This window comes from Balaenoptera ricei, chromosome X (assembly GCF_028023285.1).
Source record: "Balaenoptera ricei isolate mBalRic1 chromosome X, mBalRic1.hap2, whole genome shotgun sequence".
Taxonomy (NCBI): Eukaryota; Metazoa; Chordata; class Mammalia; order Artiodactyla; family Balaenopteridae; genus Balaenoptera; species Balaenoptera ricei.
In genome coordinates this window covers 2364891-2382989 of record NC_082660.1, presented here as the reverse complement: position 1 = coordinate 2382989, position 18099 = coordinate 2364891, and the positions used below count along the sequence as shown (strand labels likewise).

At 45.9% G+C, this 18099-nt stretch overlaps 1 protein-coding gene across 1 annotated transcript in view; it reads left to right on the top strand.

Annotated features, from left to right (window-relative positions):
* Window positions 1–18099, top strand: part of PRKX (protein kinase cAMP-dependent X-linked catalytic subunit) — an 88928-nt gene that overhangs the window by 42755 nt on the left and 28074 nt on the right. The window contains exon 3 of the mRNA XM_059910825.1: window positions 7076–7339. Coding sequence (XP_059766808.1) covers window positions 7076–7339 — 264 coding nt within the window. The remainder of the gene's footprint in view (window positions 1–7075; window positions 7340–18099) is intronic.

Genomic DNA, 18099 nt, shown 5'->3' with positions numbered 1-18099 from the left:
AAACCAGTGGGTGGTGAGGTCAATAAAGACGGGTGATCATGAGTTATTGGAGATGTTGCTCGGTGGTGCTAACCGTGGGTCCCATGCCTTTGAGATCCACTACACTACATGCGTGCTTTTCTCGTAGCGATGTGATAAACCTTGCTTTCTGCCCTCAAACTTTTATTATTTTTATAGACTCGGTGCAAAAGACAGTGTCCTGCAGCTGATGAGAATGGCGGGATGAACAGATTGGCTGATGCAGTTTATCCTGTTTCTGATTTTCTGAACTCAAGAGTCTAATTCCTCTGTGGTCACATGGACTCTCTCCTATCAGCCACAGGCAGCAAGCGATGGCTGTAACTGTTTTTGGAATCGTGGTGTCAGGAACCATTTGAATATTTGTTTAGTTCTGATCATTAATAATACCCAGCTCTTTACAAATTCTTTCCATATAAGAAACCTCTTAACTGGTAGAGCTTTGAAGCAAAGATGTATCGGAGGAATTTTTTTTCTTCCTTTCGGTATTTATTTGATTTTGGTGATTTGGAGAAGGAAAGTGGCGTCAGGGCTCTCAGGATTTGTGTTTGTTTTATAGCCGTAATTTCTATTTGTTATGGGTGCCTTTATTTGAAAACTATTGCTTCTTAAGCACGCTGATGACGGATCACTTTTGCATGTGATCTACATAGGTAGAAATGACTTATCTGCTTAATGTACAGTGGCTTTCTTAGGTATGATGGTTTGTTGAAGTTTTGTTTGATTTCATTAGATATTTGTGGAACAAACATCTTCATCCATCTTTATCGGTCGGTATAGTTCTCCCCACTCTATCCCTTGTTTGTGACATTTGAGATTGTGATACTGTGATTTATCATAAGAAATATTTATTTGGTCTTCTTCCCAGTTCCTGGCACAGAGTTCCTAAAAGGCTTGAAATTTCCTAAGTGTTGAGAGCCATAAAGGGGTCTTTTGTTAGGTTAAAGGGGTGGCTCTTGGAAAGCCCCCGGGTCACCTGTGGCTGGGGGCTGGTTACCAGGGGAACCAACTATTAGAGGTTTGGGACTGTCAGTCCCACCCTGACCTTGGGAAGCGGAGATGGGGCTGGAGGTTGAGTTCACTTCCCAATGGCCAGTGAGTGAATCAGACCTATGTAACGAAGCCTCTGTAAAACCCCAAAAAGGTAGGGTTCAGAGAGCTTCCGTGTTGGTGAACGTGTAGAGATTTGGGGAGAGTGCAGCCTGGAGAGGGTGTCGGGGTCCCCTGCCCCCTCCCCACATCTCACCCTCTGCATCGGTCCCATCTGGCTGTTCCTGAGTTAGGTCCTCGTATAATAAACCGGTGATCTAGTGCGTAAATGTTCCTCTGACTTCTGTGAGCCATCCTAGCAGATTAAACCCAAGGAGGTGTCATGGCAACCTTCCACCTGCAGCCGGTCGGTCAGAAGCACAGGTGACCACCTGCGCTTGCCGTTGGGGTCTTGTGGGACTGAGCCCTTTACCCCGTGGGGCCTGGTGCTAACTCTGGGTGCATAATACCAGAACTGAGTTGAATTCTAGGACACCCAGCTGGTATCCGAGAATGGCTTGACGTGTGAGGAATTGGGAGCCGGATAATAGACACTTCACCCTCAGTTGCTTCCTACATCGGTCGACCTACCCGTGGGTGAAATTGCAGTTCCCCTGGAGCCCAGGTGACGGAAAGAGAGACTGTGACCCTGGCCTCCTTCCCGACTCACCTGGTGTCCAGTCGCGCTGTTTTTCGGGACTGACGCACTCCACTCACTTGCTCCACCCTGAAAGTTACCTCATTCCCCCCTCCTCACCCCATCTGGGTCTGTCCTCATGTCCCTGCGTTGTTCATTATCTGATGCTCCTGAGACTTGAGGTGAGCTTGCCTTGGAACCTTGTGACGCGTTGTTCTCCAGAGTTGAGAATACGTCAGGGCAGGTTCTTATCCTGATGGTGGGTGTGTGGGAGCAGTTACAGAAGATACGCAAAGAATGAGTTGCCTAGCAGCTCACTGATGACCTCTGGGTGTGTGTGTGTGTGTGTGTGTGTGTGTGTGCGCGCGCGCGCGCATTGGAGCAGAGGAGAGAGAGGATTATATATATTTCTCCTACCTTTTCAACCCAATTCACAGCTGTAGAAAATGGTAGTGCCCTTGCTTAGATATGATTGACCGTTTCACGTCTTCTTAAGGGCTCAGTGCGGCCCCGAAATCCCAGAATACCAGGCGTTTCCGGATGAGTTCCAGTTAGGTTGGCCATCCGCCCTGCCCCAGAGAAACTCAGCAAGTCACCAGTTTACGTAGAGGTTCCGTGTACAAGTTCACCAGTCAGGTGTCAGGATCCTAGAACAGCGGTTGCCAACCTTTCTGGCCCCAGGGACCGGTTTTGTGGAAGACAGTTTTTCCACGGACGGTGTGTGTGTATGGTGGGCTTCAGGTGGTAATGCGAGCGATGGCGAGTGATGGGGGGGCGGCAGATGAAGTCATGGGGAGCAGCTTATCTCCTGCTGTGCGGCCCGGTTCCTAACAGGACGCGGACCAGTACCGTGGCCTGGGGGTTGGGGGCCCCTGCCCTAGAACGCATTTCCCTGTCAGAACCGCAAAGCCCTGGCTGGGTTCTAAGCTCGCCCACAAAACGCAGCGAGGCTGTCGTGCGTTTGGGGTACCGTGCGCTTCTATTCAAGCATCACGGCACGGAACGTCCTTGCCATACACATCGGTATGTGGACCAGAGAAGGAGGGCGGGCGGCCCAAAGATAACGGCCCATCTCGATTTTAAACGATGGAAGGAAGATGGACGTCTGGTCAGACGATTTCTCCAGAAAGCCATGTCGGGGAGGAAGACATTTTCCTTACCCTTCTAGGCTCTTCTGGCTGGTCTAAGAATGAAATGGACGTGAGACAGATGAACAGGAGAAAGTCACACAAAAGTTGAATCCCCTGGACGCGCGGGAGAGACCCAGGAAAACGGAGTCACTCACAAAAATGGTCCAGACCCTCATCTTAAATGCTGTCATCTTCAGCTAAAGATGAAAGAGCCTGTTGGGGTAGTGGCTTGGGACTTCAGAAGGGAGGAAGGCCGTTGACATGGAGACGGAAAAGAAGAAGGTTGGTAAACAAGTGTTTGCTGCGCCTGCAGAGACAGTGGGACACAGGGTGGCCCCTGATCTCCAGGCCGTGCTGTTCCCCCGCCACAGGTGGCCCGTGTCACGGGCAGACGTCTCTGGTGAGGACAGAGATTCCAGGAGCTGCTTCTCCGTCTAAATTCTTTTAGGCTTTTAGCGAGAAGGTCAGAGTTTCTTTGTTGGGTCTTTGGGCCTTGATTGTTTTCAGCTCGAAATAATCCGCATGACAAAGAGATACTTCGGGGGGGGGGGCAAAGTTGTCTTCCACGCCAGTAGCAATAGCCACAACCCGCAACCCCAAAGCCTTCTACCCGCGTCCTGTGTTCCCTCAAGTCTCAACACTGCACATCTTGAGACTTTGAGCTGTAAGATGTGAGAAGGGGAACAGGACAGAGATGCACGGCTGTCAGGAACTGGGAGAGAAGCAACGCCCAGACGTGGCCGCCACTGTGCTTCTCACAGACAGGATCCCGGGCCGTCTCTGACTCCGAGAGACAGACATCAACGAGGAACACCGAGAAAGAATGGCATGTATAACAACCCTATCGGAGGGTAGCCGTCATCCCCCAGCTGCACCTGTCATGCAGAGTCTGCACGTGTAAACGTGCATGTAGAGAAAGCCTTTTGTAACGCGTGGCCCATACTGTGCGAAGACATATAAGCCGTAGTGCTTAACAAAACAGCCATTCATTTGAACGTCAGAATAGTGTGTTGTCCTTTTTTAAAAGGCTTCCCTTTGGCATAGAAAAGATGTTCACATCTACGACGGGGGGCATTTTTCCTCTCTGCAGCCCATCTTTTTTTTTTTCAAATTTGACCGCACGCACCGCAAGACTTACGGGGATCTTAGTTCCCCAACCAGGAATTGAATCCGTGCCCTCGGCAGTGAAAGTGCCAAGTCCTGACCACTGGACCGCCCGGGAAGTGTCCCCCATCTTTTTATTTAGTGCATAAACTTATACCTTCCTGACCACTGCCGCACTTGGTTATTGCTTTGTGATTTTCCTTCCAGCTAGTTTTTGGGTCATTGCAAACTATCTCCTCCAATGCTCTGTGGATATATTGATACGGTTTATTACAGGCAGATCTCAGAGATAACGGTGGGTTCTGTTCCAGAGCACCACAGTAAAGCAAATAGCGCCGTAAAGCGAGTCACACAAAGTTTTTGGTTTCCCAGCGCATCTCAAAGTTATGTTTACGCTGGACTGTAGCCTGTTAAGTATGCAGCACCGTTATGTCTAAAAAAGCAATGTGGGTGCCATAGTGAAAAACACTTTATTGGTAAAAATGGCTCACCATCCTGTGAGCCTTCCGTGACTTGCTCTTTTGCGATAGAAACACCCAAAATCACAGATCGCCACACTAACGAAAAGGTTTGATGTATCGCGAGAATTACCAAAAGGGGACCCAGACACACAAAGTGAGCAAATGGTGTTGGAAAAATGGTGCCCGTAGAGTTGCTCGCGGAATAGGGTTGTCACTGACATTCCACTTGTTAAAAATGCGGTGTGTGCAAAGCACACTGAAACGAGGTGTGCCTGTACTTCTTTATTGTTTTGGAAGCAGGCAAGACCGTCTGGTGGATGGTGCCCTGAGCACCGCCCCCCCCCCAAGGAGGCCGGGTCCTCCGCGCAATCTTTGTGTTCACGGAAGCCCAGATGGACGCAGCTCTTTGGGACCAGCCTGGGAGGGCAGCACAGTGTCCTGAGCAGAGAAGATGCCCGGGCTGGGGCGTCGCGGATCAGGTACCGTTGGCACGGTAGCCTGACGTTGGTTCACATCATCCTCTGTGTGTCCCGATCCTGCAGGGGGACCCTTATGTGCTTGTGCGTCAGTCACGCTTCTGTGTCCTAAATCCGCTCAAAAACAGAGCCCTTACTTCCAAAGAGCGTTTCTCTCTTTTTCTGCATTTTTTTTAACGTCTTTATTGGCGTATAATTGCTTTACAATGGTGTATGAGTTTCTGCTCTACCACAAAGTGAATCAGCCATACATATCTACATCTCCTTTACAGGCAAACTTTCTTCTCCATCAGTGCGTATCTCCCCAGGATGTAGTTGTTGCTTTTCCTCTTTGCCATGACCTCTAAAATTCATTCAGGACTCTGTCTTCTTCTCGCATCCATATTCTTCTTTTCTCCTCAGTTTCTCGCTGCTGCCTTTTCTTCCGTGAACAGAGCCGATCAACGCCTTTCTAGGGATGATGTGTCTCTTCTGACTCTCTGGGGACATCTCCTACCCGTCGTTGCTTAGAAATCTCTTACTTTGGGGTTTTGTGAATGGCCACCTTTCCCAGCAGGCGTCTGAGAGGCCATCGTGAATGGACTGGAAATTTGCAGTCTTGATGACAGCCCTGGGGCCACTGAACCGGGTGTGATCCCTGCGGTGTGCCCACCCCGTGTGAGTCTGCTCGGGCTGTGAGACAAACACCCCAGATGGCACGGCTGGAGCCGCAGGTTTATTAGCGCGTGTTTGGGGAGGTTGGAAGTCTGAGGTCAGATGTCGGCCTTGTGGGTGCCCTTTGAGACCGTAGAGACGGCCCTCTCCTCCCTGTGTCCTCCCAGGGTCGTCCCTCTGTGTGTCTGTGTCCTGATCTCCTCTTCTTATAGGGACACCCGTCCTATGGGATCAGGGCCGCACCCTAGTGACCTCATTGTACCTTCATCCCCTCTTTGAAGACCGTGTTTGCTAATAGAATCACCTCCTGAGGTCCTGGGGTGAGGACTTAACATATGAATTTGGGGGTTGGGGACACAATTCAGCCCATAACAAGCTGTTTACCAGTTTATCATCAAAAGCTGGTGTTTACTCTGGGCCATTCTGAGACCTTTGCACATCTACAGGATAGCCATCCCGCAGCATTGTGTCTCCCTGTATCCTAACATCTGCCTGTACCTGAATCTTAACGTCTGCCTATACGTGTCTAAACGTGTGTCTGTACACGTAACATAACATCATCTGTGCCACATCTTAGCACATGGAATGGGGACCTGTACCCATAACATGGATCTCTGCCAAACCTTAACATGTGTCCACACACGTATCTCGACATCTGTTCACCTATACGAGTATCTTAACATCCACCTAGAGATCGATCTTAACGTGTATTTATACACATAACGTGACATCTGTCTATGCCATGTCTTAACATGTATCTGTACCAATAACATCGCTCTCTACCAAGTCTTAACATCGCCCCACACACAGATGCGGGCATCGGTCCGTCTGTATGAGTATCTTAACATCTACCTAGGGATGTATCTTTTTTTACAAAATAATCATCTGTTTATGTGTTGGTTTTTCTGTTCTAATACCTATAGACATATCTTAACATCGATCTCTACCAAATCTTAACATCTGTCCACAAACGTCTTGCGTCTGTCCGTGTATATGAGTATCCTAACATGGACCTAGAGATATATCTTTTTTTTTAAAGATTTAATTGAAGTAGAGTTGATTTACAATGTCGTGTTAATTTCTGCCGCACAGCAAAGTGATTCCGTTATACGTATATTTGCATTCTTTATCATATTCTTTTCCATTATGGTTTATTGCAGGAGATTGAATAGAGTTCCCTGTGCTCTACAGTAGGACCTTGTTGTTTATCCATTCTCTATATAATAGTTTGCATCTGCTAACCCCAAACTCCCACTCCATCCCTCCCCCACCACCCTCCCCCTTGGCAACCACCAGTCTGTTCTCTGTGTCTGTGAGTCTGTTTCTGTTTTGTAGATGAGTTCATTTGCGTCTCATTTTAGATTCCACGTGTAAGTGATATCATATGGTATTTGTCGTCCTCTGTCTTACTTCACTTAGTATGATCATCTCTTACGTAGAGATATATCTTAACATGACCTGTTCATGTAACACGACCTCCATCTAAGTGCCATCTCAGCATCCGTCCATCCCTGTCCCTTTCTGTCCATCCGAGGCGCAGCCCTCACTCCCGCTCTGGTCCCGCAGGTTCTGGACGGGGCACGATGACCGCTTCCTGTACATGCTGATGGAGTTCGTGCCGGGTGGTGAGCTCTTCAGCTACCTGCGCAACCAGGGCCGCTTCTCCAGCTCCACTGGGCTCTTTTACTCTGCGGAGATCGTCTGTGCGATCGAGTACCTGCACTCCAAGGAGATCGTCTACAGGGACCTGAAGCCGGAGAACATCCTGCTGGATAGAGACGGTCACATCAAGCTCACTGACTTCGGGTTCGCCAAGAAACTGGTGGACAAGTAAGTGAACATTTCCCCCGTTTTCCCATCTTCCCGTCCCCTGCCTCTGGCAGCGTGCTCTGTGTCCTCTGCGCTGTGACTTCCTTTTTCTTTAGATTCCACATAGAAGTGACATTGTATGGTATTTGTCTTTCTCTGTCTGACTCACTTCACTCAGTATGACAATCTCCAGGTCCAACCACGGTGCTGCAGATGGCATGATTTCATTCTTTTTCATGGCTGCATAATATTCCATTATATATATATATTTATACACATACATACATATACATATATACCACATCTTTATCCATTCATCTGTCAATGGACATTGAGGTTGCTTCCATGTCCTGGCTATCATAAACAGTGCTGCAATGAACACTGGGGGGCATGTATCTTTTCGAATTATGGTTTTCTCCAGATATATACCCAGGAGTGGGATTGCTGGATCACATGGTAGCTCTATCTTTAGTTTTCTGAGGAACCTCCATCCTGTTCTCCATAGTGGCTGCAGCAGTTTACATTCCCACCAACAGTGCACGTGCGTTCCCTTTTCTCCACACCCTCACCAGCTCATGTTACGGCTTGTCTTTCTGATAAGAGCCATCCGACAGGTGTGAGGGGATAGCTCTCAAGTTAGCTTTCGTTTTTATCGCATGTTCCGTGCACGTACGGGGAGTCCAGGAGCTTTCTCCCCGCACTCTCCCTTCCATTTTCCACTCAGCTCTGCTCAGACAGACCTTCATCTCCTGGGCACCTTCCAAAATTCTGCTGCTGTTGACACCTGGTTCCTTTTTAGTCCTGGTGGATCGCATGTTGTACAGTTTCCTTCCATCGTTCTTCATTGTCTTTTTTGGGAGGGGGCAGAGCTGAATTCCTTTAATCCACCACCTTTGAGCAGGAAGGATTATGCCTTTAAACATTTTGACATCGTCTTTATGTCGGGTTTTTTTTTAAACTTATATCTTTTCATTTCTTATAACAACAAAACACCAAAAGAGTCCTTTTGCTGAGCAAATGCATGATGAGTTTGACTGTTCTCCTGTGTCAATACAGGTGCAGTACCTGCGCTATTTATAAATACGTGTTTGAGATGAATTCCACAATATAGATTTCCAAAAGTGGGATTACTGGGACAGATATTCTGAGAAACATTGTTAGCACCAAAAAGTTGATGTCATGAAGAATAATAAAATAAAATCAAATCTTACATAATTCAATATAAAATACCTTTTGGATTAATTCGCCCCAAGGATCCTGAATGCTCTGTTTACCTGGGGAGAAGTGTTTATAATGAATGTGTATCATCCTATAATTTAGAGCTTAGAAAAGGACAGCATGTGGGATAAGTAAGGCTGATGTACTTGCAAAGCCATATGTGTTGCGTTTTCACGACTCTTTCAGTTTATAAACAGCACGCTCTTTCTACTGGGAACGACGCTGCCCGAGATGTAGAGAATAAAAGCGTTAACTGTTAGTGTTTTCAATCCCATGCAGTTAAGCGAGGAGGACCCCTTACATGAAGCGCTGGGGGCTTCCCTCGGGGTCTAAAGGTATGGTTTTGAGCTCAGTTCTAGATTTTTATTCCAAAGAAAGGAGTCAGACCCGAAGTGGCTAAAGCTGGGGCCAGGGGCAGGGTTGGTGGGGAACATAGAACTTTCTTATTTTCCATGTTGGCAGTCTCTCATCCTTTACATCACACATTTGTTTTCTAGGTTTTTGGTTTGTTTTGGTTTTGGGTGATTTTGCTGTGGTTTTTGTTTTATTGTTGTTTTTTAATCCTCTAAGAAAACGTAAGCTTTTCTCCCTGTATCCCCAATTGCCCACCCCATCAGCTGATACAATTAGGCGTTGAGTAGAGACACCCAGACAGAGGGGGAGACACAATGGACTCTACTTTTTCTTTCTTTTTTCAAAAATGTGTTTTATTGAAGTAGAGTTGATTGACAATGTTGTGTTTATTTCTGCTGTGCAGCAAAGTGATTCCGGTTCTGCATATATATGCATTCTTTCTCATATTCTTTTCTATGATGGTTTATCCCAGGAGATTGAATAGAGTTCCCTGGGCTCTGAAGTAGGACCTTGTTGTTTATCTGTCCTATATACACTAGTTTGCATCTGCTAACCCCAGACTCCCACTCCCTTCCTCCCCCACCCCCTCCCGCTTGGCAACTACCAGTCTGTTCTTTATGCCGGTGTGGACTCTACTTTTTCTGATACCGTCACAGCTGCTGATAATACCTGCTGTCATACAGCACTTCATTTCGACGGACCAAAGATGTATGTTTTGTTTCTCCGGACAATTTTAGTAATTTAAGTTCCTAAAATTTCTGTCTAGAGTAGTGCTGTCCAATACAAGTCCAACGTAGACCTCATGTATTACTTCACATTTTTAAGTAGCCATGTTTTTAAAGGTAAAACAGGTATAGATTATTTTGTTCATAAAGTCGATTTAATTCAATATATCCCAGATAGGATCGCTTCAACGTATCATCAGTATCAGCACTGAGAGACTATGTGAATTTTTGCAACTGAGGTTTTGAACTTCCACGTGCCTTTTGTCCTTTGGTGCGTGCGTCTCAGGGAGGGTGCTAAATGTTCATCAGAAACACTTGATCTGTATTTAGCGTCCGTAACACTTAACAGCTGGAAAAAAAAGTAGATTCACGTGCCCAAGCTCTCCAGAAATAGTTAAAAGTTTTTCAGTCGCTGCATCGAGTATGGGTTGTTAAATTGAATGTTCAAATTAATTAAAATTTTAGAATTTCAGTACCTCTGTACTTTTAAAAGTGCTCAGATGCCACATGCAGCCAGTAGCTCCCATCTTGGGAAGTAGACCTGGAAAATACACCCGTAGCGTCCTATTCCGTGACGAGATGGGGTTGGTTCACGTGATACCTGTGTCCCTCACGTCGTAGAAACAGCCCCATTTGTGGGAAACGATTTGGGAGCTGTTTTACACTAAATGATTCATCTCTGATGGTTTTTAGAGAGGGGCTATCCTAGGATCGCTTTTATGATGCAGTTATTTTTTTTTTAATTAATTTTTATTGGAGTAGAGTTGCTTTACAGTGTTGTGTTGGTTTCTGCTGTACAGCAAAATGAATCAGCTATACATACACCTATATCCCCTCATTTTTGGATTTCCTTCCCGTTTAGGTCACCACAGCATTGAGTAGAGTTCCCTGTGCTATACAGTAGGTTCTCATTAGTTATCTATTTTATACATAGTATCAATAGTGTATATATGTCCATCCCAATCTCCCAATTCATCCCACACCCCTCCTTCCCCCTTGGTATCCATACATTTGTTCTCTACATCTGTGTCTCTATTTCTGCTTTGCAGATAAGTTCATCTGTACCATTTTTGTAGATTCCACATATATGCATTAATCTACGATGTTTGTTTTTCTGACTTACTTCACTCTGTATGACAGTCTCTAGGTCCATCCATGTCTCTACAAATGACCCAGTTTCGTTCTAGGATGCTGTTAAATGCAATCTGATTTTCCCCTATAGAATTTCATCTATTGCATGGCTAAGAATAAAATGGGATGGTTTTACGTAGAAGAGTGTGAAGACTTTATATAGTTTTAAAAATTGGTTTTATGGCATTGGTGCTGCCCCCTATTGGTAACATGTGGTATATAGTCCACCTGGTAGTTTTTTTTTTTTTTTAATCATTTTATTTGGAAGCCCTGATTCAAACAAACCACCAATAAAATGTTTCACAAATTCACTCGGTGATAAGTTTGGCCAACCATCATCATTTTACAGCTGAGAAATCTGAGGCCCTGAGAGGTAAGGTGGTTTGCATGCAACCCCACAATTGCCAGGTGGTAGTACCTTATGGCTTGCAGGTTAACTTTATTTCCCTTACCAAGAGCCTCTGTTATCGGAAGCACCTCAGAGGGGCAGTTAGGAATGAAGAGTGGATATGGGGACCACTTGCCTCTGCCGGACCCCTGTGTCTGCCACTCTCCAGCTGGTGAGATTGAGTACATTGTAATCACCCCGTGTGCCTTGGTTTTGCTCATCTGCGTAATGAGAATTGTTCCTACCCTGTAGGGCGATTGGTAACAATGGATGGGTCTGCTCATTGGAAAGGATTTCCTAAGAACGGTTCCTATCATGTAGTAAGCATTGAGTAGACAGTAGGTGCTTCTGACTTTATCATGCCCACCCTCACATCATCGTCACCAACATCGCCACCACTGTCATCACCATTGTCATCTCCATAGTTATCACCTCCATCTCCATTACCACCATCATCATCACCATCATTATCACCATCATCATCACCATCATCACCACCATCATCACCACCATCACCATCACCACCACCATCATCACCATCATCACCACCATCACCATCATCATCATCATCACCATCATCATCACCATCATCACCACTATCATCACCATCATCACCACCACCATCATCATCACCATCACCATCATTATCACCGTCATCATCACCATCATCATCATCACCACTATCATCACCATCATCATCACCATCATCATCGCCATTATCACAATCGCCATCATCAACATCAGTGTTGTAATGACCGTCGTCATCATCAGTGCCATCATCACCATCATCATCTCCATAATTATCACCTTCATCACCACCATCACCATCATCACCATCACCTTCATGATCACCACCATTGCTCTGGACTGAACTTGTGTTCCTCCAAAATTCATGTCTTGAAGTTCCAGCCCCCATTGTGGCTGTATTTGGAGATCATGTTGTTCAGAATTAATTAAGGTCAAATGAGGTCATGACAGTGGGGTCCTAATCCCATAGGATTGGTGACCTTATAAGAAATGTATTTCTTCCAGTTCTGGAAGCCCATGAGCAGGATGCTGGCTGATTTGGTTCCTGGTGAGGCTCTCTTCCTGGCTTGTAGATGGCCTCCTGCTAATACAGTAGAGAGATCTCTCTCTCTTCCTCTTCTTTTAACACGAGTCATTGGATTAGTCCCAGTCTTAACCTGATTATATCTGCAAGACCCTATTTCCAAATACATTCACAGATACTGGAGTCTAGGACTTTCGTGGAGGGAACACTATTCAACTCAGTGGAGATGCAGTGAAAGGCAGTGGGGAGTAGGAACACATGAGCAATGGGACATCTATTTCACAGAGCGTACTTGGATGACGGTCTCCCACCCCCAGTTGTGGTGGAACTGGTAACAGTGAGAAAACTGAGAACGGCGGGTGTCACTTTGCCCTCTCTTCAAGAGCCAAGTGAGCAGAAACGATAAGACCAGGGGCATCGATAATTCACAGCTTGGACCAGCACTCTCCCAGTAACATCCACCACTGTCTGTCTTGTCTTAACATAGTTACTGCAGTGTGAAGTTCTTTCTAGCAATTTATGACTCTACATCCAAGAAGCATGGGGGCTTTTTGCAGGAAGCTTTTTTAAGTATAAAGAGAGTTCTCTTAAAAGGAGAAGACTGCTTCCACCTTGCAGTAATCGTCTGCTATGAACCTGGGGGTACAAATGTTTGTTAGAGCCCTGCTTTCAATTCTTTGGGGGCATTAACCAAGGACTGAAGTTTCTGGGACTTACGGAAATTCTCTTTAACTTTTTAGGGAACTGCAGTACTGTTTGAAATCTAAGGCTTTAAGAACGCTTACTGCAGTCTGAAGCTCTTTCTAGCAGTTTATGCCTCTCTACATCCGAGAAGCCTGGGGGCTTTTTGGAGAAAGCTTTTACTTGAATGAAGGGTCAGGCTACCTGAGTTTACTGAGAAACTGGAAAGTCATACAGCCTTCGATCTGTGCCCCATACCCCAGGATGAAGCGAGGGAGAGACTCACCTTTCCACATGTAAGCGGAGACACCACACCTAACACAGATACAATTATCTACACCCTCCTCCACCTGGTGAGGACATCAGCTAAGCGCCAGGCTTCCAGCTAGATTCAGGCAACCGTGGATGTGCCCCACCTGGGAATATAGCATTAATGGGCCAGTACCGGATCGTTCAGCAGAATTAAAAGAATTTCATGAGCCAAAGCAACGAGGGTTGACTTTGAGTTGACTCAGCTGGGTGTGGCGGGAAGAAAGGTGCTCCTAAGCTTAAGTCTTGGGGACAGGAAACTCGTAGCTGGACCGCCAGGTGGTTCTGTGCACCCTGACGGGATGTCACTTGAAAAAGCCCAGCAGGTAGTGTGAGCCCCTTCCCGCTCGACTCCGTGTGGGAAGAACCCACGTCTCCCATCTCCTTTCCTTCTTGGAACTTACGGCCACCTGCTGCACCCGAATTCCTGGCTGGTTACCGGACCATACAATCTCTATCTGCGCCAACACAACGTGACCCCTATTCCTTCCATAGGATTTGAAATTGGAATGGTACTTTGTATCACAGGGGGTTCTAGGGAAATGGGAAAGAGTCTATCGTGTGAAAAAAGAATCAGAGATCGGGAATGGAGAGGTGTCATGGGGAAGGGAAGCAGGGACCCAAGAGCACCTTTGGGTGGGTTCCTGGAGAGAGCTGAAGACCCCCGCCCAAGACCCCCAACACTCCAGTGGACCTGGGGAGGGCTCGGGCCAGATGCACCGCTCACACAGCAGGGTCAGCGTGAGCTCGATGATGGGCAGAGAAAGAGAGAGAGTGGGCAAACATATCAGTGAGCACACACTGTTGCTTTCTTTACATTAAACCTGCAAGGTAAGGGTTTCTTCTATCCGTGCTTCATCATTGCATCTCTTGTTGGAGGAGTTCTTTGCAAAGGATATTTTCTCCCTCCTAAGATGCCGTTCCTTTCTGCCAGTCTACACACAGGTGCCAGACACGACGGCAACAGTAGGCAACCCGGGCACATGTGGTCTGGACCTGGGCTGCAGCCCGGAGCTGCTAAGTGGCTGTCCCAGAGACATGCTCCTTGGCAGGAGTGTGCCAGCTGGACGTGGTTCACACACGGCTCTGTCTGGACTTACTGGTCCCGGATCCTTTCCAAACCCGCCCTTGGTCCAGCTTCTGCTGAGGTCCTGGTCCTGGCTACCTTACCTTGACTCTGGGTATCAGACACCTGTTCCTGGATCTCCCGCCCATGGGGACACCCTCCTTTCTTAGCCTCTTCTGTCTCTGCACTTCGTAAAATTTTAATTGTGGCAAAGTATAGATAGCATCAAAGATACCATCTTAACCAATTTTAAGCGTAAAATTCAGTGTGTGAATTACATTCAGAACGAGGTACAGCCGTCCCCGCCATTCGTCTCCAGAACTCTTTTCTTCTTGCAGAACTGAAACTCTGTCCCCATTAAAATGTGCCAGCTCCCCTGCTTCCTCACCCTCAGCCCCTGGACCCACCATCTACTTTCTGTCTCTATGAATATGACTCCTCTACGGGCCCCATGTAAGTGGAATCATTAGGTATTTTTCCTTTTCACTGAGCATGATATCTTCAAGGTTCTTCCATGTTGTAGCACGTGTCAGATTCCCTTCCTTTTCAAGGCCGAATAGTATTCCATAGCCTGGATATATTACATTTTGTTTATTCTTCCATGAGGGACACTTGGGTTGCTTCTCCCTTTTGGCTATTGTGAACGGTGCTGTTATGAACACACGTGTACAAATATCTCTTCAAGACCCTGCTTTCATGTCTCATGGGTATATGCCCAGGAGTGGGATTGCCGGATCATAACGGTGATTCTGTTTTTAGTTTTTTGAGGACCCTCCATCCTGTTCTCCAGAGTGGCTGCACCATTTTACATTCCCACCTACAGTGTAGAAGGGTTCCCTTTTCTCCACATCCCCGTCACCACTGGTTTTTTGTTTTTTTGATAGTAGCCATCTGCATGGGGTGAAGTGGTCACCTCTGCACTTTTGACTCTTTCCTCCCGCCGATCACAGGGCAAAGTCACACGGAGAAGCTGAAGTTCTTCCTCACGGAAACCCCACCGCATCCCCTTTCTGAGCTGTAGCTGCTTGTCTGCGTGACACGATGTCACCTCCCCAAGCCTGAGGGAGTAACTGGGTGGTCAGCCTGTTTAAAGAGATAAACGTGGACGTCATTATGACAATTTTCTGGACCTCCAAAGCTGTGTTTCCAAATGTTTTGTTTCCCTGGCCATCATTTAGCTTGTAGCCCATTACATGACACAAGTTATAATACCCGGTGTGGAGTGTGAAAACCCCAGGTGCTTTAGAAGCAGAGGTGAACTGGGTGAGGGCTGATGTGATATGGCCCACAAGGGGTGGGTGTTTGGCTTCTGGGGCCACCATAACAAAGTACCACAAACTAAGGGGCTTAACCCAACAGAATGTTACAGCCTCACAGTTCTGGGGGCCAGCGTAGGAAATCAAGGTATTGCCGGGGCAATGTTCCCTGTAAAGCCTCTAGAAAACCATCTGTTCTGTGCCCCTCTCCTAGCTTCTGGTAGCCTCACGTGTTTCTCGGCTTGTAGATAAAGAAGATAGGAGATGTGTATAAAGTGGAATATTATTCAGCCATAAAAAGGAAGGAAATCTTGCCATTTGGGACAACATGGTTGGACCTTGGGGGCATTAAAGTGAGGTAAGTCAGTCACAGAAGGACACATACTGTAGCATCTCACTTACGTGTGGAATCTAAAAAAGCTGAATTCGAGATCCCACTCCTGGGCATATATCCAGAAAAGGTGAAAACTCTAATTTGAAAAGATACATGCACCCCTATGTTCATAGCAGCACTATTTACAATAGCCAAGACATGGAAGCAACCTAAGTGTCCATCGACAGATGAATGGATAAAGGAGATATGGTACATATATACAATGGAATATTACTCAGCCATGAAAAAGAATGAAATAATGCCATTTGCAGCAACATGGGTGGACCTAGAGATTATCATACTAAGCAAAGTAAGTCAGAGAAAGACAGATATCATATGATATCACTTATATGTGGAATCTAAATAAATAATACAAATGATCTTATTTACAAAACAGAAATGGACTCACAGACTTAGAAAACAAACTTATGGTTACCAAAGGGGAAAGGGCGGGGGAGGGATAAATTAGGAGTTTGGGATTAACAGATACACACTACTATATATAAAATAACCAACAAGGACCTACTGTATAGCACAGGGAACTATATCCAATATCCTATGATAAACCATAATGGAAAAGTATCTGAAAAAAAATATGTGTTTAACTGAATCACTTTGCTGTACACCTGAAACTAACACAACATTGTGAATCAAGTATACTTTAATTTTTTAAAAAAACAGCTGAACTCATAGAACCAGAGGGTAGAATGGTGGTTGCCAGGGACAGGGGATGAGCAGAAGGGGAAATGGGTGAAGGGACAAACTTCCAGTTATATGATAAATATGTTCTGGGGATTTAGCGTATATCATGATGACAAACACACACCAAAAACACAAAACAGGCAGATGACATTGATTGCCTTGGACTTTTACCCAATGTAAGAACATGGGATGGAACCAAGCGATTTCCAAATCTTCTTTGTGGTTTGACAGCCTAGCTGTCTAAATTGCACTTTTGGGAAGGGAAAGTCACCATTCAGACCTTTGCTAAAGGCTCCGATGGAGCTCATAGCTCATGTGTCACAACAGCATTTTCCCTGGTGTTTCCTTTGATTGCCCTTTTTTTTTTTTTTTAAGATTTTTTTGATGTGGACCCTTTTTGAAGTCTTCATTGAATTTGTTACAATATTGCTTCTGTTTTATGTTTTGGTTTTTTTGGCCACCAGGCATGTGGGATCTCAGCTCCCCGGCCAGGGATGGAACCTGCAACCCCTGCATTGGAAGGCAAAGTCTTAACCACTGGACCGCCAGGAAAGTCCGTGGTTGCCCTTTTGGGTGTTAATCACTATCACTGATCTGTCATATAAAACGTGAGCATGACCTTAGCATGTTATTTTCCTATGTTTTGGACACAGTGTTTTTAAAAATTGAATTTTCCCTCTTTCTTGCCAACGGGCTGGAGCACACAGGGACCTGAGAGGTTGCAGACCTCAAGCAGAGTCTGTCGAACGGGGTCCTGAGGTGTTCAGAGTCTGCCTTAAATGCAGCGGGAGGTGTAAGGGACCAGGTTACCCAATATGTGATCCTTGGGGTGTAGCAGAGAGAAACTATGTGGCTTTAAAAAATTCTGTAGGTGTAAGGGACCAGGTTACCCAATATGTGATCCTTGGGGTGTAGCAGAGAGAAACTATGTGGCTTTAAAAAATTCTGTTAAGATTCGTATAACACAAAATCCACTGTGTTAGCCATTTTAAAGTGAAGAATGCAATGGCGTTTAGCACATTCACAAGGTTGTACAACCATCACACCTGTTTAGTTCCAGAACATTCTTATCCCTCCCCCAAAAGAAACCCCATACTCATTACCAGTCACTCCCCCTGCCCCTGACAACTGCTAACCTGCTTTCTTTCTCAGTGGATTTGCCTCTTCTGGATATTTCATATAAATAGAATTATAAAATACCTGTCCTCCTGGGTCTGGCTTCTCTCACTGAGCATCGTGTGTTCAAGGTCCTTCCACGCTGTAGCCTGTGTCAGAGCTTTGCTCCTTTTCATGGCTGAGTCATTCCACTGTGTGCATGGACCCCATGCTGTGTATCTGTCATCCACTGATGGCTCTTTATCTTTTTTTTCTAAATTGAGGTATAATTGGCGTATAACATTGTATTAGTTTCAGGTGTACGACATAGTGATTGGATATATGTATCTATTATAAAATGACCTTCCCCAATAACTCTATAATCAACATCCAACACCACACAGCTACAAGTTTTTACTCTTGATGAGAACT